Raw genomic sequence first — 26176 nt, 5'->3', positions numbered from 1 at the left:
AGGGTGTGGGTGTAAGGGGGGGGGGAACCCCCTCTTCCCCCCTCCACTTCCCTGTGGTGCACAACCCCTGCCACCAGCAGAAGCAGCAGTAGACAGCAGGTGGGTGCTCAGGGCACTTGTGGCCCATACAGGTAATGCTGCCCAGCAGCACACGGCTTCAGCCAGTACTGCACACAGTGGCAAGGAGCACAGCCAAGTCGGCCTGCCGCTATTGCACGAGGCTCCCTGAAGTATGTGTGCAGCTCCTGGCACTCGCATGCTATCGGGGCAAGCCCCACACAGAGCCGGCAGCCTTTGCCCCCCCTGCTGTGCAAGTCCTGGGACTCCTCCAGGAAGCAGGGGTTGGGGCTCCCCTCCACTTCTGGCAGAGTCCCGGGATTTGCACTGCAGGGAACAGCAAAGGCAGCCAGCTCCATCGCACAGGGCTTCCCTTGGTGGCACGCGAGTGCTGGGAGCTGCATGCATGCTACTAGGAGCCCACACAATAAAGGCAGGCCAGCTTGGCTGTGCTCCTCACTACCACATGCAGTGCTGGCTGGAGCTATGTGCTGCCAGGCAGCAGCACTTGCATGGGCCACAAATACCCCTAACACCCACCTGTTGCTGCTGCTACCAGCAGCAGAGGCTATGCACCATAAGGGGGGAGTGTGGGGGGGTCCCCCCACCCCCCTCACTCCACAAATGCCACACACCCAAACCCTACCCCAACCCCCCCATACATACAGCCCAACATACCCTATTGCCCCCATACATACTCACACCCCCCACACCCCACCATACATGCACATGCCTATCCCCAACCACATCCCACATCCTCCACACACAATAGACAAGAGTAAGACCTTATTTTTAAGTTATAATACAATTACCTCTACAGTATACAAACACAAATAGTGACAATTTTTTTTTGTAATAAAATTAAAATGTTATAGTAGGTGTTTGACTTTTAGTATATGATTTGGTTTTTTTCTGGTTCCAAGATGCCAACCCTCTGCTCCCCAAAGGAGTACTTTGGGAGGGGAAGGGGCAAGGGGAGTGACTTCTGATAGCAAAAGTCAGGGGTTAAGGGCGGGACTTCTGGTCCCAAGATGGCGACTAGGGGGTGGCTCACCTGTCAAGCGGTGGGGCTAACCTTGCAGCCCTTGGCAGCTCATTAAGCAGCCCTCCAGCTAGAATAATTGCCTGCCCATGGTTTAATTTGTTTGCTTATTTCAGCCTCTCTGGACTGCGTTTGTTTGAAGGACTGGCTGAGGAGCTCCTCAGGGAGCAAAACCAGCCTGCCAGAGCCAGCAAGCCGACCAAGCTGCCTACAGCAGCCTTTCTGCTAATGTTGACAGACCTTGGGATTTCAGAAAAATAAGTTTTGCTTTAATTGGTACACCCGCAATCTGATTTAATTTACATCAATTTCAGACTCATACAGATTATACAATCATCAGATTTTCAAATCTGTTCTGGCTCCAAAAGTCATCTCTGATGACAAAAATACGATGAATCACCCATGAGGACTAAAAGATTAAACTGCATTTTTTTGGCTGTACCTGCTGAGAACAATGAGGGGAAATTTAACATAATGTATTCCTTATTAAATCAAATCAAGCTTTTGATGACTTATTCTTCTGATGTCCTCAGGGGAGATCTTAAAAAGGGGGCTGTAGCCAAAATGTTCAGGATGTGAAAAATATTCATAGTCTGGATGCCGACTTAATCAAAGGCAGCATGTAATGCTTGCATCACCAGAAAAATACCAGACTTGAACTCCTCCCTTAGCCTGGCAGTTAAAGTTGCGCTGGCGCTTCCAGGGGGTAGATAGCCAATCTTGGGGGGGGAGGGGGGCATGTGCACCCACGTGCACCCGCTCCACGTCGCCAAGGGTGGTTCTCAACCGTTTTTGTACCAGGCCCCATTTATAAACCGATGGCCAGTCCTCACCCAGCGCCCCTCACACCCCACCCGTCTGCCCCCAGGCCGCAGCCCCCCAGTTTCCCACATTTTTCTCCTTTAAAGGAGATCCCGTTTTTAAAGTTTGTTCCCAATTCTTTCATTTATTCTTGTGAGCCGCTTTTGCGTGGAAACCCGCTGTAAGAGAGTGCGCCACAGGAAACCAGCACACCCGCTCCTGGCGCTGCACCCCCCCAAAAAGGAACGTCACGTGGGCGCCTTCCTCATGCACTGGCCCTAAGGCTTTTCCCCGTGGATGCCCATGACGGCAGCTGCGTGACATGAACCAAGCGGACATGACGCCTAACCGCGACAACAGAGCGGAGCTAGGAAGCTTCGGGCAGCGCGGCCGAGCCAGGAACCTGGGGCTTCTCGGACATCCCCACTGCGCATGCGGCAGCCGCCCTCAACTCTCGCCAAGCAGGTCACCTGGCGCAGGGCAGCCAATCAGGTGAGCCTAGCAACCGACTCCGCTTTGCCTTGGCAACGAGAGAAGCGGTTGCCAGGGAGACTAGCGGCGGCGGGGCAAGGCCATGGCGGACGCCCCCGCGGCCGGGCCGCCGCAGGACCTGCCCCTCTACGAGCCCCCGGCGGCCCGGCCGCAGGAGCCGGGCCCCATGCCCGGGCACGGCCCCTACCAGCCGCACGAGCCGGGCTACGGGCTGTGCGCGCCGCAGGGCGGCCCCTGCGAGGACCCGACGAGCGAGCAGCCGCCGCCGTCGCCCCGAGAGCTGGCCCTGATCAACGCCAAGGCGTACCTACTGCAGAGCAGCACCAAGTCCGGCCTCAGCTTGTGCGTGCGGGCAGGGAGGGAGGGGGACCCCGGGGGCAGAGAGGAAGAGACAGCCAAGCTCTTGGGCAGCTGGGGGCTCTGGGGCTCTCCCGGGGCAGACCTGCCTCTGGGACTTCTCAGGGGTCAGACGGGACGTGGGCCTGATTCAGCCCGGCAGCGAACGGGGAGAGGGTGCTTAAACCAGAAATGGGATATTAACATCTTCCCGGAAACATTCCAAGCGTTTCCTCATTCCTGAATGTGCATGAATCCAGCTTAATTCCCCATGTCGTTTACAGCTTTTTTCTTTTTTTAATTAATATATGTCATGTTCCAGGTCAAATCAGTTTGAGCAGGACTCAAATCATTCCAAAAGCCATATTGATTGAGCAGACAGAACTACAACCAGGAGCATCCTCTGTCCCAGGCTCTCAGATACTCCCAGATCCATTGGCAGGCAGATTGACTTTTATTAGTAAATGTTTAGGATTGTAAATCCGAAAAAAGCTGACAAAGCCGGTAGGGAAATACATAGCACCCAAGGGAGGGACTAACAATAGAAGCATGGGGGTGAGGAGGGGAAGGCAACTAGGTTACAGGAGATACAATGTTAGCCAGCTAAGCGGGGGAGGGAGGGCGGGGGTTTGCAACGCTGAGAGACATGCAGGCTCAAACCCGGAGGTCTTGGGATTCGGATGCCCCCACTTGATCTTAGCCTACAAAAGGCCAAGAAGCAATAATTCCTTTAGGGCATTAAATCAGGCTTTCTGTGCAGCCCATCTAAATAGGACATTTATAGCTCATTATTTTGGCACTGCCTCTAGTGCTCAACACGGGCAAATCCAGGGTGGGTGCAGCAGTGAGCTCTCTGGGCTCACAGCCCTGTCAGTGCAGCTTCTGCTGGGAGCTTTGCATGTGCATGTTCTCATGCATGTGCCCATGGCTTTGCATGTGCCATGAGCTCTATGAGCTCATTGGCTGGTTGGCACAGGATCTGCCCAGAGGACTTGCTTGCAGGCTGCTCTGGAGCCCAGGGTGTGAGCACCACTGCTATTCAGCCTTGGTTTTTCTCCCCTGCCCTGAATGTAGCAGTGGGGGAAAAAAGGGGGTGGGCAGCTGACAATGATGCTCAGCTTATGCTTTTGTGTAGCTCACAACTCCAGAGCCCAGGGCCTGAGTATCATGACTGGTCATTCCCTCTTTTCCCTTGATGATGAATGGAGGGTGGGGTGGGGGGAGGAGAGTGAACAGCAGCAGTGCTCGCCACCTGGGCTCTGGAGCTGCATGCAAACAGGAGCCACAGGCAAACCCCTACCTGACCAGCTGGTGAACTTTAAGAGCTCTGCATGTGCTGTGAGCTCATCAAGCGCTACACTGACATGCTGATGAGCTCAGCTCAGTGGCATCCAGGAACTTGTGGGGTGCAGCTGCATCCCCTTTAGCAGTGTAGCACATAGTGAGCTTTCTTCACTGCACCTGCACCACGCCCCTCACCACAATCCTGGATCAGCCCCCAAAGCTCAAGGAGCTATTTCTGGATTTGATATAGTATTCTGCCTGTGTAACATTTTTCCTGGTGACAGGTATGATCATCTTGCTAATATGCTGACCAAGATTCTGGATGAGCACCCCATAAATGCAGCAGACATAATTGAGAATATCAGCAAGGATGTAAAGTGGGCTCAGTTCCAAAAGAAAATGGACACCCTTCGAGATGAATATGAGATTCTTCCAACATTTGAGCTAGCAGAAAAGCATAAAGTTCTGTTCCTCAAGGGAAATGGAGATGGAGATCAGGAGCCAGAAGAGGAAATAGTGAGTCACTATCATAAACATCTTCCCTTTCTGCTTTTATGTGTTATATTATTGCCTGCTAAATGATTCACCAGCAAGACGTGTAAGTAAACTTATCAAAATTGTTCATTATTGGCCTAACTTTATTCCTGTTGAAGCCAAATTAGAATTTAACCTTTATTTCAGTGGGAGTAGATTCCAATCGATATTGAATTCATTGCCAGTCGTAGACATTTGAATCAATGTTAAATAATACATACTTAAAACTCCCTTATGTCAAAGTATCCAAAAGAATAACACTTGTTTTGGGGAATGAGTACTGGATTTATGTGGATTTTCTCTGGAAAGCTCTGGATTTTGAGCTTTAGGTGTTCAACCAAATTGTCTAAATGTGCAAAGTTTCCATTTTTTTTCTTCCAGACTGTATCTGTACATACACATGAGAAAATACAGCCCTGCTATCTCAAGCTATCTTGGTCTCCTACTCTGTTGTTGTACTAGCATTATGCACACCAGCACTGAGATTGTTTGTACATATTGTTCACATTCTTTTCCTGTAACTAGTCTGGTCCTGTATATTTTGTGGTAGTTGGGAGTCTGCTGGGAATTTGGAATCTTGAATATTCTTCCAAACTTCATACCCTAATACTGCAGATTACTTAAGCTTTTTGCTCCATTTCTTCATCCAGATTGGTATATTATAAGTTTCCTTACAGTGGTGTTGTGACGCTTAGGTTATTAATGTTTGTAAATCATTTTGAGAAGATAGGCATTACAGAAATGCTAAATGTTATTATTTTAATGGGTAATATGCTGTAGCTGACCTTTTAAAAAGATCTTTTCATAACACTTTGCTTTAACTCAGGCATTTATTTTTTTTCCTTAGACAGATACCCCTTTACCTAATGTGATGGAAACAGCCTTCTATTTTGAACAGGCTGGAATCGGCTTAAGCAAAGATGAATACTATCACGTATTCCTTGCCCTCAAGCAGCTTGTCAACACACAACCAATCCATACATGCCGATTCTGGGGTAAAATCTTGGGTCTGGAGATGAACTATATTGTGGCTGAAGTGGAGTACCGAGAGGGGGAAGAAGAGGAAGAGACAGAAGAAGAAGAAGAAGAAGAAGAAAAACTGATTGAAGAAGGAGGGAAGGAGGGAAGTGAGGTTGAAGATGAAGATGAAGAGAAAGATGATGATGAACCACCAAAGTCCACCTACAAGCCACCAGCAGCGACCCCAAAAGAAGAAAACCGGACTGGTGCTAATAAGTTTATCTATTTTGTCTGTAATGAACCAGGCAAACCATGGATGAAGTTACCTCCAGTAACACCAGCACAAATTGTTGCTGCCCGAAAAATAAAGAAGTTTTTCACTGGAAGGCTGGATGCTCCTATTGTGAGCTATCCACCTTTCCCAGGGAATGAAGCCAATTACCTACGTGCACAGATTGCCCGGATCTCAGCAGGGACCCAGATCAGCCCACTGGGGTTCTATCAGTTTGGAGAAGAGGAAGGAGATGAAGAAGAGGAGGGAGGATCAGGGAGAGACACATATGAAGAGAACCCTGACTTTGAGCCCATTAGTGTGATGGAATTAGTGGAGTCCCTCTCCAACTGGGTACACCATGTGCAAAATATTCTAATGCAGGTATGTTCTAGGGAATTTCATCTTCATTTGTGAAACCTATTCCATATGGTTACCAATGGTGTCCCAAAATGTAAATGAATTTCTCCCATGCACAAAGATGGCAGCTCTCAGAGGCCATACAGTTGAGAGATATAGTTGTCATGGGTGACCTAAACTACCCTGACATCTGCTAGAAGGAACAGTCAGCCAAATCTAACTACTCAAATGGGTTCTTAACCTGCATACAGGACCTCCACCTAATGGAGGAGGTATACAATCCCACTAGGGGAAATGCCTTGCTGGACTTGATGTTAGCTATAGGGGGTGATCTGGTGGGGAATCTGCAGGTACAAGGTAACCTAGGGGATAGTGACCATTGATTGATTGAATTCACTATCCAGCAGAGGCTGGGTAAATTAACCAGCAGGGCTGAAGTGCTAGACTGCAGAAAGGCTAACTTCAGTGTGCTCAGGTGATTAGTTAGTGAGGCATTGAAGCTGAAGAGCATTGGTGAAATGGGGGTCCAGGAAGGGTGGTCGTTCCTCAAGGGAGCGATCCTATGGGCGCAGAAGGAGACAATCCCATTGTGCATAAAAGGGGGCAAAGGGGCCAAGAAGCCCTGTTGGCTGAACAAAGAAGTCCAGCAAAGCCTAAGGGCAAAAAAAGAGGTATACAGGCTGTGGAAACAGGGTAGCTACCAAAGAGTATACCTTCCTGGCTTGCACTTGCAGGGAATCAGTTAGGAAGGCCAAAGCAGGATTAGGATTTAGGCTGGCAACAAAAATTAAGGCCAACAAAAAGTCCTTCAGGTATATAGGGAGCAAAAGGAAGGTGCAGGATAGTATAAGACCCCCATAGGACAAACTAGGGCCATTGGTGCCAGAGACGGGGGACAAAGCTGAGCTCTTCAATGAGTTCTTTGCATCTGTATTCCTAGACACAGACCAAGACAAATCTCCCAACTGGATCATAGATAGACACAGGAGGGACACCAGCCCACCTACTGTTAGCGAAGACTTAGTGAAGGGGCGCTTGGAGGGCCTGGATGTGTGCAAATCAGCAGGCCCAGATTAACTTCATCCAAGGGTGCTGAAAGAATTGGCCAGTATTATAGCAGAGCCACTGGCACAGCTGTTCGAGTACTCATGGTGCTCTGAGGGTCAGGTCCCAGAGGGCTGGAAAAGGACCAGTGTGGTCCCTTTTTTCAAGGGGAGGAGGGAGGAACCAGGAAACTATAGGCCAGTTAGTTTCACATCTATGCTTGGGAAAACTCTGGAAAAAATCATTAAGAATTACATTTGTGGGAACCCAACAGAGAAAATAATGCTGAAAGGAAATCAGCACCAGTTCATTGCAGGTACATCCTGCCTGACTAACCTTGTTTCTTTTTATGACCAGGCCACAAAATGCTTAGACTTAGGAGTCGAGATAGATGTCATCTACCTAGACTTTAAGAAGGCCTTCAATACAGTATCGCATTCCAGTCTCATAAATAAAGTGACAGGCTGTGATGTAGATGATTACACGGTCAGGTGGGTGGCAAAATGGCTGTGGCAGTGGATGGTGGATGGGTCGATATTGACCTGGAAAGATGTGGGCAGTGGAGTCCCACAAGGCTCTGTCCTCGGACCAGTGCTATTCAATGTTGTCATCAGTGACTTAGACAAAGGGCATAGAGAGCACCCTGTCCAAGTTCACAAATGATACCAAATTATGGGGCAAAGTTAACACAGCAGAGGGTAGGGAACGGATCCAGGTGGATCTGGACAGGTTGGAAAAAGGGCAGAATGAAATAGGATGCAGTTCAACAAAGACAAGTGCAAAGTGCTGCACCTGGGCAAAAAGGACCACCTACACACTTACAGGCTGGGGGATGACCTCCAAGATGAACATGAGTTGTCAATATGATGAACTGATCAACAAGGCTAACTACATTTATCATGCATTAGCAGATGCATGACAAACAGGTCCAGAGAGGTGATGCTTCCCCTCTATGCGGCACTGGTCAGGCCGCAGTTGGAGTACTGCATCCAGTTTTGGGTACCGCACTTCAAGAGGGATGCATAGAGTCTTGAGAGGGTTTAAAGGAGGGCCACTTGTATGGTCAGAGGCCTGCAGGCAAGGCCTTAAGAGGAGAGACTGAGGGACCTAGGTCTCTTCAGCCTTCGCAAGAAAAGACTGAGAGGTGATCTTGTGGCTGCCTATAAATTCATCAGGGGAGGGCAGCAAGGAATAGGAGATGCTCTGTTTATTAGGATACCCCCTGGAGTAACTGGGAACAATGGCTACAAATTGACGGAGAGCAGATTTAAGTTGGACATTAGAAAACCCTTCTTCACAGTTAGGGTTGCTAGAATCTGGAATGAGCTTCCAAGGAAGGTAGTGCTCTCCCCTACCTTGGGGGTATTCAAGAGGAGACTGTGCCTAGCTGAGGTCGTCTGACCCCAACGCTCTTTCCTGCCCAGGGCAGGGGGTCGGACTCAATGACCTTCTGAGGTCCCTTCTGATCCTAACATCTATGAATCTATGAAAGATGAGTAGTTTTCCATATTTGGGGTTGAGATGAAATTTTCTCTTATGGAGTATTGGCAGAAACTTTCTAACTATTTTTGCCTTTCTCTGATAAATAGCATAAGGTGAACAAAACCCCAGGAAATCAATTTCTTGCCTCTGCATAGGGTTAGAGACATTGCAGATTTTCATATTTTCTTACCTGCTTCTAATTTTGTATTTCTGTTTCACCAAAGGCCAGAGACATGTGAGGGTATTAATAAAAATGCAGGTTGTTCGTGCATAACAACTTTTATTATGGAAAAGAGTCCAATATTTCTTTGCAGTTTACTTCCTGTTGTTCACCCTTCACTGTGAGTAGTGGAACTGAGGAAGCGTGATGATTACGGTGGATTCAGGTCCCTGTGTTTTGATGAAGGAAAAGCTGTAGCAGTATATCTTTTGTTCATGTCCATTCTGTTAAGTGTTAGCTGCATTGATGTTAGCCTAGTTCTGGGAAGAGGATCTGTTAATGTGACCTTTCTTTTCTTATGTGACTGGCTGCCCTTGACCTTCAATATGCTAACGATAGTGCCATCCATGCACACACTGAGGAAAACCTCCAGACCATCTTGGATCTATTGTGAGAGACCTGTTGAACTTTGGGCCTCTCTCAACATAGTGAAGACCTGCTCTATCAGCCTGCCTTGGGCCACAAATGTGACCCCCCTCTCCAAATTACCATTGTGGGAAAGACCCTTGAGGTAATCGAACACTTCCTCTACCTCAGTAACCACCCTTCTCAGAGAGTGAGCATTGATGAAGAGATCCAGTACAGGATCCAATGTGCAAGTGCTTCCTTTGGGAAATTGATTCAGCATGTCTTTATTCATTGCAGCCTCCAAAAAGATGCCAAGGCACAGATCTACAATGCAGTCATCATCCCCACTTTCCTCTACAGATGTGAAATGTAGGTGATCAACTGTCATCATCTCAAGAGCCTGGAGAAGTACCACCAACAATGCCTCGAGAGAATCTTCCACATCAAATGGGGAGATCACCACACAAACGCCAGCATCCTTGCTGTTACCAGCCTTGAGTTAGTGAGTCTTAAACACCAACTTCGCTGCACTGAATATTGCGTGCGGATGCCCGACTCTCAACTCCCAAAACAAGTGCTCTACTCCTAGCTTAGTAACAGCCTGAGATCTCACAGTGTCCAAATAAAATGCTACAAGGACGCATTGAAAGCATGCCTCAAGAAAACAGGTGCCAACATCAAGACTTGGAAAGAACTGCCTACTGACTGACTCCAGTGGCACTGCAACCTCAACCAAGTGACTACCTGTTTCAGTGTAAAGTGCCTCACCCTCAAACCAGAGAAAAGAGAATGAAAGAAGGAACAGGTGAGAAATCCTGGCCTATTGCCTACCTCCCACCTGTGGAAAAACCTGCTACTTCTGCAGACAGGACTGTGCCTCAAGGACTGAACTCCCCAAATCACCACAAGACCCATCAATGAACCATGGTAGAGAACATCCTTGAATTGAGGGATTGCCAGTGGTGATGACTGGCTGGCATGTAGAACCACAATAATAATATTGTAAAGTGTGTACACACTGAGTACTGGGTGGGGTGTTTTTTAATTTTTTTGACAACAAAATTTTGGTTTCAAAGTAAATTCAATAGACATTCATACTCTTAAAGGCATTTTGCATTGTTCCTTCCAGCAGGTGGCCAAACAACACAAGTAGATGTTACAAATGCTGACTGCCTGCCCTCTGGGCAGGGAGCTGGATCCAATGATCTTGAGAGGTCCCTTCCAGCCCTAATGTCTATGAAATCTATGAGTGCAGGGAAACCTAGGGCCTCCAATGGCAAGCTCACTTGCCTTTATACAAATGCCAGGAGCCTGGGCAACAAACAGGCCCTACTCCTAAACAGTAATAATTATAATATCACAGGGATAACAGAGACCTGGTGGGACTCCACCTATAACTGGACCACAGATATAGATAGCTATACCCTGTACAGGAGAGATCACGTTACAAGAAAGGGTGGGGGTGTAGCTCTCTACGTGAAGGAGCAGTACACTTCCCTATAGGCAGAGACTGGCAACCAAGGAGGGTGACTTGAGACCCTCTGGATAAGAGTAAGAAGGGAATGTGGTGAAGGGAATATAACAGTAGGACTCTATTACAAACCTCCTAATCAAAAGCAAGAACTTGACCATGAGTTCGCCAGGGAACTGACTGAGGCTGCACGCTCTCAGTGCACAGTTGACATGGGTGACTTTAATTACCCTGACATCTCATGGGAAGAGCACTCAGTCAAATTTGATCAGTTGCAATGCTTCCTCACAAGCATTGATGAGCTTTATTTGTCTCAAGAAGTCTATGGACTGACAAGGGGCAAGACACTGCTGGACCTGGTACTGGCCAAAGGGGGTGATCTAGTCAGTGACCTGAGAAAGGGAAACTGGGAAACAGTGACCACAAGTTGATCCCTTTCTCTATTCACTGCAGAGCTGGGAGGTCAGTCAGTGATACGGAAGTCCTCGACTTTAGGAAGGCCGACTTTCACATGCTTAGGAGGCTAATTGCTCAGGCCCTGAGAAACCACAGTCTGGCAGAGAGGAATGTCCATGATGAATGGTCACTCCTCAAGGATGCAATCCTTGAAGCACAAGGAAAGTCCATTCCAACCCCCAGAAAAATTAGCAAAAGGGCTGGATGACCCCCTTGGCTCAATAGGGAACTCGAGGACCTCCTGCACCTAAAAAAAGAAGCTTATAAAGGATGGAAGACAAGAAACACCACTAAGGAGGAGTACTCAGCACTAGCCCACACCTATAGGAAGCAAACTAGGAAAGCCAAGGCTGAAACTGAGCTCAGACTGGCCATTCAAATCAAGGACAATAAAAAAGTCCTTCTTCAAATATGTGGGAAGTTGTAAAAATAACAAGGGTAACATTGGACCCTTACTAAACCAAGTAGGGCAGCTGATAACCGACACCCAGGAAATGCCAATCTCTTTAACAACTACTTTGTGTTGGTCTTCCATCAGTCCAGTGGGATCACCCTGCCTGACAAGAGGCAGGATCACCAGGGGAAGGGCAAGATTGCGCCCATCATTACCACTGATCTTGTGAGGGAACACCTTGAGAGGCTGGACATCCACAAATCACCTGGTCTGGACAGAACACAACCAAGAGTGCTAAAGAAACTAGCTGACATTATAGCACAGTCTATGGCGAGGATATTTGAGAACTCATAGTACTTGGGCAAGGTGCCTGATGATTGGAAGAGGGTCAATGTGGTGCCTATCTTCAAGAAAGGGAGAAGGGAAAATCCAGGGAACTACAGGCCTGTTAGCTTGACCTCAATCCTTGGAAAGATCTTGGAAAAAATGATCAAGAAAACCATTACCAACATCCTAACAGAAGGTAATATTCTGAGAGAAAGCCAACATGGCTTTGTGGTGGGTAGATCTTGCCTGACCAACCTGATTTCCTTCTATGACCAAGTGACAAAGGAGAAGAGGTGGATATCATATTTTTGGACTTCAAGAAAGCCTTTGACCTTGTGTCCTATGATGACCTCATGGAAAAATTGTGGCCTAGACAATTTCACAGTCCAGTGGCTGAGGAACTGGCTCCGTGGACAGACCCAGAGAGTGATAGTTGATGGAACTGAATCAGCTTGGCACACCGTAACCAGTGGCATCCCCCAGGGCTCCATTTTCAGACCTGTACTCTTCACTATTTTATAAATGATCTGGACTCAGGTGTTATAAGCGGACTGGCAAAGTTTGCTGATGACACCAAACTATCCTCTAGGGTGAAGTGCAGTCACCCTAGAGGATAGGCTGGCAACCCAGGCTGACCTCAACAGGCTTACAAGGTGGGCAGATCAAAATCTGATGGCATTCAACACCAAGAAATGCAAGCTGCTCCACCTTGGGAGAAAGAACCCACACCACACTTACAGACTTGCTAGCTAGCACCACGTCTGAAAGAGACTTGGGGATCATGATTGGCCACAAGATAAATATGAGCCACCAATGCAGTACTGCAGTTCTCAAAGCAAACAAAACTCTAGCCTGCATTGTCTGATGGATCTCAAACAAGACCTGAGAGATCATACTCCCACTTTACTTGGCTTTGGTGAGACCACAGCTGGAATACTGTGTCCAGTTCTGGGCTCCGCAATTCAGAAAGGATGTGGAGAAGCTCGACACAGTTCAGAGGACAGCCACGTGAATGATTATAGGACAAGAAAGCAGGCCTTATGAGGAGAGGCTGAGAGACATGGGACTCTTCAGCCTAGAAAAGCATAGGCTCAGGGGTGGCAGCATTTAAGTATGTAAGGGGTGTGCACCGGGAACTGGGAAAATGTCTGTTCACCAGGGCATGCCAGGGGAAGACTAGGTCCAACGTTTACAAACTTTTGGAAGACTATTTTAGGCTGGACATAAGGAAAAACTTCTTTACTGTCAAAGTCCCCAGGGCCTGGAATAGACTCCCTGCAGAGGTGTTGCAGGCACCTACTCTGGATTCCTTTAAGAAACACTTGGATGCCTATCTTGCTGGAATCATTTGTTCCCTGCTGACTGCCTGCCCTTTGGGCAGGGGGCTGGACCTGATGATCTTGCAAGGTCCCTTCCAACCCTAATGTTATGAAATCTATGAAATGATGTATACAAAATTATGTAAATTCTGCCACTGAAAGTGAATAGTACCATCATAGCTGGAACTAAGGGTGGAGACAGATGTTGTCTTGCATCTCATTTGTGCCTCCATAAAATTAATATATGTCATCTGCAGGGATCTGGGTTTTCTGTTTTCCACAAAAAAACCCAGAAAAAACCACGGATTTCCCGTTTTTATCAGAGAAAACACGGATTTCTTCTTTTCGTAGAGAAACCTGTGGATTCCCTGCTTTTGCAAGCAGCTCTGCAGGCTGGTTGAGCTCCAGCCTGCAAAAGCTGTTTACAAACAGGGTGGGAAACCCCAGACCTGCCTGGAGTGGGAGGGGGAACGTAGGGCCTGAGACAGTCACTCAGCCAGGGCTCTGCTCAGCTCAGCTCAGCCTCCCTCTTCTCCTGGAGCCTGAGGTAAGTGGGACTTGCAGGGGGCTGGGGGCCCCTCTGTCAGGGCTCGGTGTTTATAGGTCATGGCTGGGGGCACCAGCAGGGCTGGGGGGAGCCAGGAGCTGGCCCTGGCCCCACCCAGGCAGCAGCAGTGGGGGACCCGGCTCCATGCTGCTGCAGCTGCCTGCTGTTGGGAGCAGGGAGCTGCAGACTTGGGTCCCTGGCCCCATAGCCCTGGCAGCTGGGTGCCCCTCCGGCCGGGCTGGAGGGGCAAGGGCTGTGGGTGGGGGGCAAGAGGCATGAGTAGGGCAGGGGGGCTGTTGGGACAGTGAGGGTCACCAGCAGTATTGGGGGGGGAGGGCTTTGGGGGCACTGAGAGGTACCAGCAGGGGTTGGAGGGGCTTTGGGGGCACTGAGAGGCACCAGCAGGGCTGGCGGGGATTTGGGGACAGTGAAAGTCACCAGCAGTATTGGGGGTGCTTTGGGGGCAGTGAGAAGCACCAGCAGGGCTAGGGGCGGGCTTTGGGGACAGTGAGGGTTACCAGCAGTACTGGGGGGGGAGCTTTGGGGGCAGTGAGGGGCACCAGCAGGGTTGGGAGTGCTGCAGGGCGCTTTTCATTTTAATAACGGATTTGGGGGGTTTCAGAGAATTTGTGATTTTTTTATCAGAGAAAACCAGGATCCCTCATCATCTGTCTAGTCTAATCATTTTTTTTGATCTGCATGGTATTTTGGTGCTTTAATGTTTCTGAGGTAGGCATTTTAATTCATAACATGATATTTCAACGGTTGTTGAATCTATTTTATAGCTATTGGTATGTTGGTTGTAGGGCCGTTGTATCTGGATTAATCCCATTCAAAAATCAGAGGAAGAAGAAGAAGAAGTTGAAGAAGAGGAGAAAGCAGATGAGTCAGATGAACCACAGCAAGAAGTGGGACCCCCTCTTTTAACCCCACTCTCTGAAGATACAGGTACAGACCACTCAGACTTTCTTGAGTCATTGTATTTTTTGACACTGAACATCTAACGTTTTGGCAGTGGATGAGTGAAAATCTAGAGGTATAGTTTTGTGAGCCATCACAGCAGGTATTTGAGAGTATCAGATAGGCACATTAACTGTATAATTGTACCCAAATAGCCCACAATGAATGCCTTTAAAATTTTGGCAGTTAACTGGTCATTTTCAGGTTTCAAAGTTAACAACTTCTGTGCCTGTTTCTTTCCTCAGACATGATGAAGAATGCCTCGCATTTAGAAACTTGTCTAGCTTAATCCCAATCATGCAGTCGGTCCAACAAAAGATATCACCCACATAAAGCCTTGAGATAAAAGATGAATTTTCACCCCTCTGAGCTGTTGTTTCATGTTCAGGAAGACAATGCTGCAGCACTTAAAAAGAGTTGATTTTTTTTATTAGGGCTGACAAATGAGTAAAAAATTCATCACAATTAATTGTGAGATTAAAAAAAATAGCTGCAATTAATCACAATTTTGATCACACAGTTAAATAATAGTCAGTAACCCCCATCCAACAGTCCAGAGCCTGTGCACCGTGCCTCTCCTCCCCTGCCACTACCAACAGTGCATGGCCCCAGCTCCAACCCGGGTGTGCCCTGCGCCCACTCCAGACTTACGCTGGCCAGGGCAGACCAGCCGGAACCCGAGCAAACAACCCCAACCCTGGCCCATCCTGCACATGCTCAGACTCACCTGCTCACGCTGAGCAGTAGCAGCAGCTGAGCAGAAGCTGCTGGTCGGGGCGGGGGAAGAGTGGCCCTTCCCCCTTGCTGCTGCCGGGCCCTTCTTGCTGCAGCCGCCCAGAGCCCATACCCAGACTGCCCTGTGGCTCCTCTGCACTGCCACTGCTGTCCTGCTGGCAGCCTGGAGGTGGCAATGCCGGTGCCGGAAAGGAACTTCAGGGTAGCAAGGGCACTGGCTCTGGGCAGCTGCAGCAAGAAAGGCCTGGCAGCGGTGAGGAGGTAGGGCCGCTTTTCCCCTGCCCCGAACAGCAGCTTCTGCCCAGCCACCACCACTGCTTCCACTGCTCAGTGTGAGTGTACAGTCTGGAGCAGGCGGGTAGGCTGGGATTGGGGCCGTGCACACGTGTTCTGGCTGGTCCGCAGTTGGTGCGCTCCACCAGTTGGTCCACTCCATCCTGAGTCCAAAGAGGGTGCGGGATGGGCCTCCCCTGGTCAAAATGGATGTGTGAGATTAACACTTGTTACAAAAATTAATGTGTTAATTTGTTTTGTGTTAATCACGTATGTTAACTTCAATATATGAGTCTCTGGGTATAATATTGCACTAGCTCTCTGTTAAGTATAATCCCTCCTTTCTTACATTCAGGTCATATTTCTGTATCATTGGGATCTCATTCTCCCAAATATATCAGTAAGTGGCCCACAATGCTCTCATCCTTGACAAAGGAATTAACATTAAATAATGAGTATTAGCACTGCGTTTCAGGAGCCACGTATGTAGTCATGTTTACTTTTGTTTTTTCAGCATCTGGAATTAATAATCCAGTGATTATCAATGATATTGCCAAAACAGACTTTGGATTTACTGTGCTCTTCCAATATTTTAAAACTGTTGCCCATGCTGGATTCCATCTTCAAACAAGAAAGAACATCCATTTTTGGAATGGGTGTTTCTGAAACACCCATTCCAAGTATCTCCTTTTTAAGATACATCATTTCTTTGTGTTTTAAAATTCTCCTTATATATACTTAAGTACAAAATATTTCATAGATACTTATGAGTCCAGTTATTCATGGCAATGTATATTTTCTTTGGTTGACTCTTAACAGAAATTCAGAACATCCCTCCTTGGACAGCTCAGTTATCTACAAATCTGGTTCCTCAATATGCCGTTGCAGTTATTCAGTCTAATCTGTGGCCCGGAGCATATGCCTTTGCTACTGGCAAGTAGGTACCTTGTGTTCATAGTTAGACTGGGTAATCTTAGTTTCTCATAGTCATCATTTTTACTTCATCTTAAACTGGCTAATCAGAGATATGTGTTTAATCATTATATTGAAGTTTTCTAGTTTCTAATCTATTGACTTTACCCACTACTAAAATCTAAATATATTTGGTATCAGCTGTACAGACAGTAATAAACAAATGCCTAAGACGGGAAGTGAAGAATACCGTATGTCTGTTGGTAAGTACACTAGAAATTTGACTGATAGAATGTAATTAATCAATTGTCCAAGACCCTTGGGTCAGCACCCCTACTTTTGATTTCATTAAGGTTTTTTTCAAGAATAATTACATTTCATGGCTAATTTCCACTGCGGTTTCCAGAAGATATTTTTACCACCTTCAGATGATCTCCATTTTCAGTCCCAACATGGATACGATGGGTGAAATCAGTAGACGCCATATAGGATCATCATGCAATGAAAGATTTTAGTCCAGATTTTACAAATCACATAGTTGAGCACTTACGAGTTTTAGGTAAAAAGGTAGTCATTATTATTTGCATTAGTTAAATGATGCCATTTTTTAAATATACCAAAATATGTAACATGCTTTTGTTAACGAAGAGAAACCTGAGAATTTTTCCATGGAGAATTGTGTGATTCTTTGTTTTTTTCCTTAGGAAATTTGATAATATCTATCTGGGCTGGGGTCATAAATATAGTCCAGATAACTACATCCCCCCACTACCTCCACCAGTGCAGGCAGAATACCCTAGTGGTCCAGAAATCACTGAGATGAGTGACCCCACTGTAGAAGAGGAGCAGGCACTCAGGGCTGCACAAGAAGAAGCTTTGGCTGCAGCTGAGGAAATGGAAGAGATGGAAGAAGAAGAGGATGATGATGAGGATGATTAAAATGTAGAAGAATGAGAGATGTATACTTTTTTAAAATATCTGAATAGTTTTTAAATAAATGTATTATAATTGAGGCACTCTCAAAAGATATGTATATGGAGAAGCCCATTTAAAATAGATGCTTTGTTTTACTGTTGTACACTCTTCTCATTTAGAATACTTTGACTTTAGAAGAATGTCTTTGGTAGTGATTTTAATGCTCAATTATTAAGCAAGCTTTCGGGTTCAAAAACCCTTCGTCAGGCTAAGGAAGTTTCTGCAGAAACTTTTTGAACCTGAAAGCTTGCTTAATAATTGTTTTCCAACTATTTAAGTTGGTCTAATAAAAGATATCAGATTCACCTAAAGAACCTTGTCTGCCTATGTCCTTAGACCAACACGGCTACTACCTACACCCCTGAGACTTTGTAAATACACCTTCACCTGGGATTCTCAGAGGGTTGGGACAAAAAAGCTGCCAAGTCAGCAGCTGAGAACCAAAACTCCCATATCCTTTTCAGCTGTTGGTCATCATAGGACTTTGTCGCAGATTACATTGGGAAACAAAGTTGGTCTCATGGAGCCAAATCCTCTTAGATGCTGAGGAGGCCTTAAGGCAAGGTAAGTGCCTGGCACTTTCCACCGCTGCTTCATTCAGATGTGTATTAGCTGCTACTATATCTGTATAGCTATATCTAAACCTATATAGCTATATCTATACATATGCAGATATATAGATCTATTAGCAGCTAATATATATGTGTCTATACATGTAATTGGCTAGTATATATTCCATCCGCTCCGTTGTCACCACCTCCAAGGAGCCACCCCCTGCTCCATCCCTTGTCCCTGCCATCATGGTGGCACTCCACCACCTCCTGCCGCAAGGCTTCTTCGCGCTTTGATTGGCTGTCAACCAATCAGAGCGCGAATAAACCGTTATGGACAAACAGACAGATAAAGGCTCTTATAATATTAGGATGTAAAAATATAGACATACAGGACATTATATACATATCTATCTATATAGACCTATCTACATCTACACGTATAGACATATATATCTATTTATATGTAGGTATTATATATAGTATCGCCCCGCGCCGGTGGCAGCCTCCCTGTCCCGCCAGCAGGAGGAGCCCTCCAGTCGGAACGCAGCATGGCCCAGTCCAAACCGGGACCCTCCCCCCACTCAGTGGTACAGCCTGGATACGCAAGCGAGGGCAAGGGCCAATCAGAGGAGAGCCTGGGAGACTTGAAAATCCAGACGGCAGTTGAGGCCTGGGCTGTGGCCGCGTCGGGAGTGACCGTTAGCACGGGGGGCGGCGGAGCCATGGTGGAGGAGGGTGCTGTGACAGTCTGCGTGCGCGTGCGGCCGCTCATCGCCAGGTACCGCGGGGCGCCCGGAGCCGAGCTCAACGCTGCGGGGAGCGGGCGCGCGGGGAGAGGGCCCAGGGGCGGCTCGTGACATGCCGTGAGACCTGCCCCGGGGCTGCGACGGCCTCCTCCCCTGCTGCTCGCGGCCTGGCGCGCTCTGCTCCGGACGCCAGGCCCGAGCCTCCGTGCTGGGGAGCGCCCGCGGCCCCTTCTTTTCTCCTGGCACCTGCCCCGGGTGTAGCCGCGACCCGGGCCCGAGCTCCGCACTGCGGCCCCGTGGGGTGATGAAGCGCCTCCTCTTGGTTTTAAATCTCCCGTGGTCCCTGCGGCGGGCCTGCCTCACAACACGAGCTCAGTGTCCCCAGCCCAACAGGCCTCCCTGTGGCCAGTGCCCCAACCCCCCTGGCAGCCCCTGAATGAAGACCTTTCCCCCCACCACACCCTCCCTCCATGAATGCTAAAGAGGAAAAAGAGGCTGTCCACTGCCTGCAATTATCACTTTGTGATTTCCTCTTTTCTGCCTTCCTCCTCCTTCTCCCCACACTAACACTCAAGTTAATAGAGGCTGTTTCTTCCCAGGGCTGTGTTGAGGGGGGAAAGCTGCCTAGGCCCCTGCCTCTGGGCTCCCAGGACCTGGGGCTGCCCTAGCTACTGTGGCTTTTAAAGAGCACTCATTTCTGCACCCTTCCCCCACAGTCATTTATCAATTTACTTCAATTCCTGGCAAGTACCAGGGTTTGGTGCATCCCAGGTTGGTTTGGGGGTGAAGGTGGAGCTACCTGGACCTCTGCTTTCCTTGTGCCTAGTGGCTGAGCACTCCAGGGGCTACTGATTGTCTCTGACACAAGCTCCTGCTTTAAGAAAACTTTTGGCTTGAGGTGGCCACTTGAGATGGGTGCCTGGACCCCTGCTTCTGAGTTCATGGGGTGCCATGTGCTCCAGGGGATGCTCAAGGCCTTGACATCTGTTGCCAACAATAAAATAAAACTGACCTGGGGGGTGGGGAAGCTGTGGACATCTTTGGTAGCTTCTCTCCTCTTCCCCCTTCCCCCCCCCCCCCCCCCCCCCCCCCCAAGGCAAAAGTATGCTACCCCTTCTAGCCACGACCCAGTCCAAATCCTCCTGGTATCCGGAAGATTGATCAATTGCTGCTAATGGAATGAAGTGGACAAGCAGCTTGAGGAAGGGGAGGGAATGCTGTTTTAAAAGCTGAGAAGACATTGGGGAGTCCTTCCCCTGCCCAAGAGTACACAGCACCCTGGGAATTGGCAGCACCCCCTTGATCCACCTGTCCGTTCTCTTGCCCATCCCACCCATTCCAGGCTGGGAGGTCCTGGACTGGGTGAAGTGAGTTCTGGCTGCAAAGAGAAGTAGCCAGTTGCTTGGGAAGGGACCAGCATGAGGAGCAGTGAGTAAAGTGTAGGATGTCTGAAGGACCAACCAGACAGTAGTCGCACAATAATTGGTGTCTGCACAGAATGCTGATCTGGTTGAAAGAGAGCTGGTTGGGAGCAGCCATTATTCTTAAAATAGATGTTAGCCACGTTTTCTATATATCAGTCCCTCTATGTAGAGAGGGAGATCTCTATCTATCTATCTAGACCGAGATATAGATGGATATATATATCGGTCCCTCTATATGTGTGTGTGTGTGTATATGTATGTATATGAGGGACTGATGTATGTGTGTGTGTGTATATGTATGTATATGAGGGACTGATGTATATGTGTGTGTGTATATGTATGTGTAAGGGTGTAGGTTGTAGCTGTGTTGGTCTAAGGGCATAGGTAGACAAGGTTCTTTGGGTGAATCTGATATCTTTTATTAGACCAATTAAATAGTTGGAGAACAATATTTAAGGAAGCTTTTGGGTTTAAAAACCCTTCGTCAGGCTAAGGAAGTTTCAGCAGTTGATGTGTGCTCTTCCTGGATGGAATGAAAAGTAAAAAAAGCCAGTGGCTGGGCTGGTATACAAGGCAGGCAGTCAGTGAAAATGTAGATTGAGGAGTAGGGGGATGAATAGTGAAGAGGAACCTGCCTTACAGCTGACTTCCCAGGTAATAATGTGTCATAAATCCAATGTCTATATTTAGTCCATGATTTTTAGTATCCAAGAGTTTGATGAAGTGGAGTTCATAGGCTCATCTCTGGGAAGTGTTTTGTAAGTTTCCTTTGAGGATCAAGAATGAGAGATTGGAGAGGGAGTAGTTTTCTTGTGAAAAATGTGCCCCCACAGGTAATTGGGTATTCCTGTCTTTGATAGATTTCTGGTGTGCATTCATTCTGGTGCACAGTTGTTGCTTGGTTTCTCCTACATATTTTCCATCAGGGCATTTGGTGCACTGGATGAGATATATTACATTTCTGGAGGTGCAGCTGTAAGATTTGGGAATGCTGATGGCTCTGTTGTGGGGTGTAGTAATTGTGGGGGTGGTGGAGATGTGTTGGTGGGTTTTGCATTTCTTGTCATAGCATGGTCTGGATCCATTTGGTGTGTCCAGAAGCAAACTTCCTCAGACCCAGAACACACCAAATGGATCCAGACCATGCCATGACAAGAAATGCAAAACCTGCCAACACATCTTCACCACCTATGAACTTCACTTCATCAACCTCCTGGATACTAAAAATCATGGACTAAATATAGACATTGGATTTATGACACATTATAACCTGCCTGACAGCTGACTTCCCAGGTACTTCTCCACTATTCATCCCCCTTCTCTTCCCCCCCACACCCAGCCTGTCTCTCACCCATTGACTCCTCATACATTTTCACTGACTGCCTGCCTTGTATGCATACCAGCCCAGCCTCTGGCTTTTTTACTTTTCATTCCATCCAGGAAGAGCACACATCAACTGCTGAAACTTCCTTAGCCTGATGAAGGGTTTTTAAACCCGAAAGCTTGCTTAAATATTGTTCTCCAACTATTTAGTTGGTCTAATAAAAGAGATCAGATTCACCCAAAGAACCTTGTCTGCCTATATATGTATAATACACACATGTATATCAGTCCCTCTATAAGTATGTGTGTATGTATGTATGTATACATATTTGTGTGTGTGTGTGTGTGTGTGTGTGTGTGTGTGTACACATACATATACACTTACATGCATCTATACAGGTCCCTCTATGTATCTGCCCTTAAAAATGGCACTTCATATAACCTCTGACTTTGTTTTCTATGCTGGTTAACAATCCTAAATATCTAGCAAGCCAAATATGAAACTTCTCTTGTTGACTGAATGGAGTAGGATGATATCTGCGGGAGCCCAGACCTGCATGTGTCTAATCTCATGTTGTTGAAAAATCTGAGCTAAACTGTACATTGCATATTAGCACTACTTAAGAGGAGAACCTCTACAAAGGAAAATATATGTAGAACGAGCAAGTATGAATACTGTATTTTATCCCACACAGTGCACGCTTAACCCCCCCTGCCCCAAAATCAGCTGTCTGAAATTGGGGTCTGTGAATTAAGTGGGGAAGATGATTTTCTGCCCAGGGTTGGAAGAGTCCTAATTAGATTCCTGTTCCACGGTGCAGAGCTGTGGTAATTACTATTCAGGCAGCTGAAGGAGTCAGTTGACTTACTGTTCTTCACTGTACAGCTGTTAAGGATTGTTACTTCTTGTTAATAGTCTTTATGTTCTACTAATCAAGCCAACCTTTCTTGGTCCAGGAGCAGCTAGTATACAGCAAAAATGCCCCATTTCATACCCTCTTTTCATTCAGACATTAGCTCTATCAAAATCATAGATCTACCCATGGGGACTGGTCCTCAGTAGCAGCTAGGGGTGTAGCTTTGCTTATGCAGGAAAGGGAGGGTGAGTCAGCTGAAGATTAGGCTTTGCTTCTGCTCTATGCAATCATAACTCCGGGAATCTTTTTTTTTTTTTTTTTTTCCTCCTGCCTTTCAAAATCAAGGTGTGTGTTATTTTTGATGGCATATCATATGTAAGAAAATATGGTATTTATATGGCTAAATAATTAAATTGCTGGAATGTCTCTTATTCTGTTAGTGAAAATGGTGCACTTCAAGAAAAAGCTCAGCTTCACTGGCAAAGTGAGAATTGTACAGTTTCGCAAGTGGATGGTATGAAGAGCTTCATCTACGGTAAGATGTTAAAGATTTATTTGTTTAGATATTTCTGTGGCCTTCATCACTGCAATATCTGAATCCCTCACAGTCATACATGAATTTGGTTCTTGAAGCAGCCCTCTGCATTCCTGCAACATTATAATTCTTTTTAAAAGTCTGGAAGCTCAGGGTAAAAGAGTAACTTGAAGAAACCATAGGAGAACCTGGAAATTGGACTATATCTTACCAGTCCAGTGATATAACAACTAAAGAATTTTTGGTTTAAAATTCCCAGTAGAAAAAATAGTCTTAGAAATTTCTACAGTTATGAACGAAGGACTATTTACCTATTCTTGGCTGTTTTTAGCAGTCTGTTTTCCATGTTTCTTGTTCCTGTTGGCTGTGGAGTCGGTAGTGTTCCACATTCTGTTTTTATTTAAAAAAAAAAAATTGAGGAATTTTTTGGGGGTTTATCTTCGAAACATAAAAACTGAGATGAAATCAGGATAAAAGGAAGAAAAGGAAAAACAACTGTTTAAATCGTGAGGGAGTAAGGCTGGGACTGGGGGAGGGGTGTGACACAGTCTGTCAGCCATTCCTGGGGCTGCATCGGAGAACAAAGCGGGGGGTTAGCTGTCAGTGGGGCAGGGTGCGGCTCTTGCTGCTACGTGCTCCCCAGGAGAGCCGCAGGCTGGGGGTCCTGTGCTGAGCTCTTCCCGGGGGACATGTGCTCCTGGATCAGCAGCAGAAAGCATATGGCGCTGTGTCCTGCCTTTCTTCCCTGGCTGTGTTGGTCCCTCCCCCCTGCTGCTGGGCTGCCCTGATGTTTGGGGGAAGGGGGGAGTGGCATGCGGCCAGATATGGAGGGGGAAGGGACCCAAGCCCCGCACCTCCCGCCCCACCTGGGGGCAGAGCTGGGAGCCCCATGCTTCCGGGAAGTGGCTCCAGCCCCACAGGTCCATGTGGAGTGGCTGGGTGCAGTGCTCACTACAGGGAGTGGGGCCAGGCTGTCCTGCCTTCCTCTCCTCCCTTCCCCTCCCCCTCCCCCCCCCCCAGCTGAAAAAATGGTGGGTGGGGGGAGGTGCTTTTGAACTAAAACTTATCAGATGTGTTTTATTTCAAGGTGCTCTGCTGCCATTTTTTCAGCACAGGGATGCTGATATACACGAGGTGCAAGGCTGCTGGAGTGCATCAATTTCCATGCTCTAGCAGCCTTGATAAATTGAGTCTGCTCTGACGTGCTGGCTCCGTGCATGTGTATATGAGCCTTAACATGAAACTGATGCATCCTATATAAAAAAAAAATAAGGAGTTATCTGTGACATTATAGTCTCCTTTGCATCATCTGCAAAGGAGTTGGTTTTCTTGACCCAAGGGGGTCATCCTTTTGGATTTGGTCAGCGAAATCAGGATAGAATTTTTTTTTTTCTTTTTTCAAGATCGTGTCTTTCATTCACATGACAGCACTGAAAAGGTATACGAAGGTGTAGCTGTTCCAATTATTAAGTCTGCTGTCCAAGGATACAATGGTAAGCCTTACATTGATGTTCATAATTGAATCTTATGGATTTTGTGTGGACAGTGGTCGGTTAACACTTATATTTCATTTTTAGGCACTATTTTTGCATATGGACAGACTGCCTCAGGAAAAACATATACAATGATGGGCAATGACAATTCTATTGGCATTATTCCAAAAGCAATTCATGATATCTTCAAACTTATTTGTGCAGTAAGTAAATTGTGATAGGATAAAGGGAATGGAACATTAGAAAACATTAGCAAGGAAGTTAAGTTAGTTTTGGTAGCCCAGGGGGATGAGGGGATGTGTGCCCCTGGATCTGCACGCAGGGCGGGCTGGGGCGGTGCGGAGTTCTGGGGGGGGGGGGGTGATGGGGAGGGGCTGTGTTCAGAGCAGATGGTGGGGTGGGGGGCTATGGCTATGGAGAGTTTTGGGGTGGCTGCAGCCATCTGCCCCAAGCACAGCCTGATCCAGTTCCAGCTGGGATGAGCTCAGCATTGCCCCAGCCCACAGCAGCAGCTCACCCTGCATACAGATCTAGGGGCAGGAGCCATGGCCCCCAGACAAGCCTCTTGCTGCTCTATCCCCACTCTGCCCCAGCTGTACAGCACCTGCCTCTGCTCCTGCCCAGGCCCCAGCTCCAGCCTCTCTCCCTCACTGTGGGGGCCTCCTTCTGTGCCCCCTCCTCATGCCCCTTCCCCCACAGACTTACCAGCCGGATGCCATTCTCCATGCTGACTGGAAGCATATCAGAATCAGATTGGTATCAACCCATATGGCTAGTTAAAAATCAGCCATCGGTATCAGGCCAAAAATTCTCTACCAGTGCACCCCTAGTAGAGATCATCTTTCCCTTTGCTTGAGGGAATAGGGAAAATACCCTGCTTTAAAGATGGCTAATGGCATCAAATATTTTATTGATTTTAATTTTTCCTTACAAGTAACTGCTGCTATTAAACATAGTCCTATGGTGATATTTGTGATAAGGAAAGGTGAAGTACCACATTTAAAACAGAATGGGTACTGTGTGCCTTTTCTTTTCGCCCTTCCTCCCACCTTGTCTAACTTTTTTAATTTTTAATCTTTAGATTCCAGACAGAGAGTTTCTGTTGCGAGTTTCCTACATGGAAATATACAATGAAACTATAACAGACTTGCTTTGTGACAACAGGAAAAAAAAACCTCTAGGAATTAGAGAGGATGTTAATGTAAGTAACTCCAAAATTAAGGTTCCTGTTTCTGACATATAATGCAATGAATTATTCCAGAAACATAGGGTCAGATTATGACATGCTGATTTTAAATAGAGCCCTCTGATGACAGTTTACCACATAAAGCAGTTACATGATCTTGACTAGACTAGATTAGATTAGCAAAAAGGTGTCCTAATGGGTGTGAAGTATCTAAGTCCTGAGCTTCTGTGTCTTTGTGTTGAACCCATGACCACATGGCCTAGATCCAGCCTGTGGTGGTGGGTCATCTGGCCCCTGGTGCTTCTCTGTGCAGCTGCCAGAGCTGTTGTCAGCACTAGCAGCCAAGTAGTTAATGCTACTGTGGCTTTTATCGCTGTTGCTCTGCTCTAAAGGGCAGCCACTACAGGGAGTCTTGATCCAGCCACATTAACTCCTTGACTACTGGCACTGACACAGCA

At 47.2% G+C, this 26176-nt stretch overlaps 2 protein-coding genes across 4 annotated transcripts in view; both read left to right on the top strand.

Moving 5' to 3' along the window:
* Nucleotides 1-2459: 2459 nt before the first annotated feature.
* Nucleotides 2460-17905, top strand: LOC102565543 (radial spoke head protein 6 homolog A). The gene is made up of 6 exons (XM_006272751.4): nucleotides 2460-2734; nucleotides 4297-4528; nucleotides 5394-6161; nucleotides 14552-14693; nucleotides 16533-16650; nucleotides 17330-17905. Exons 1-6 carry the CDS (start codon nucleotides 2475-2477, stop codon nucleotides 17562-17564), a joined length of 1755 nt encoding a protein of 584 aa, XP_006272813.1. The 5' UTR covers nucleotides 2460-2474; the 3' UTR covers nucleotides 17565-17905.
* A 782-nt stretch (nucleotides 17906-18687) lies between these two features.
* The window catches only part of CENPE (centromere protein E), a 73343-nt gene continuing 65854 nt past the window's right edge, over nucleotides 18688-26176 (top strand). For all 3 annotated transcript variants that reach the window (XM_059722350.1, XM_059722351.1, XM_059722349.1), the window contains exons 1-5: nucleotides 18688-18932; nucleotides 22945-23039; nucleotides 24443-24532; nucleotides 24617-24735; nucleotides 25614-25733. In XM_059722350.1, coding sequence (XP_059578333.1) covers nucleotides 18703-18932; nucleotides 22945-23039; nucleotides 24443-24532; nucleotides 24617-24735; nucleotides 25614-25733 — 654 coding nt within the window. In that variant the 5' untranslated portion in view covers nucleotides 18688-18702. The remainder of the gene's footprint in view (nucleotides 18933-22944; nucleotides 23040-24442; nucleotides 24533-24616; nucleotides 24736-25613; nucleotides 25734-26176) is intronic.

The sequence above is a fragment of the Alligator mississippiensis genome, chromosome 2, assembly GCF_030867095.1.
Source record: "Alligator mississippiensis isolate rAllMis1 chromosome 2, rAllMis1, whole genome shotgun sequence".
Classification (NCBI taxonomy): domain Eukaryota; kingdom Metazoa; phylum Chordata; order Crocodylia; family Alligatoridae; genus Alligator; species Alligator mississippiensis.
Note: the sequence above shows the minus strand (reverse complement) of the source record. Positions and strands in the feature narration are given on the sequence as shown.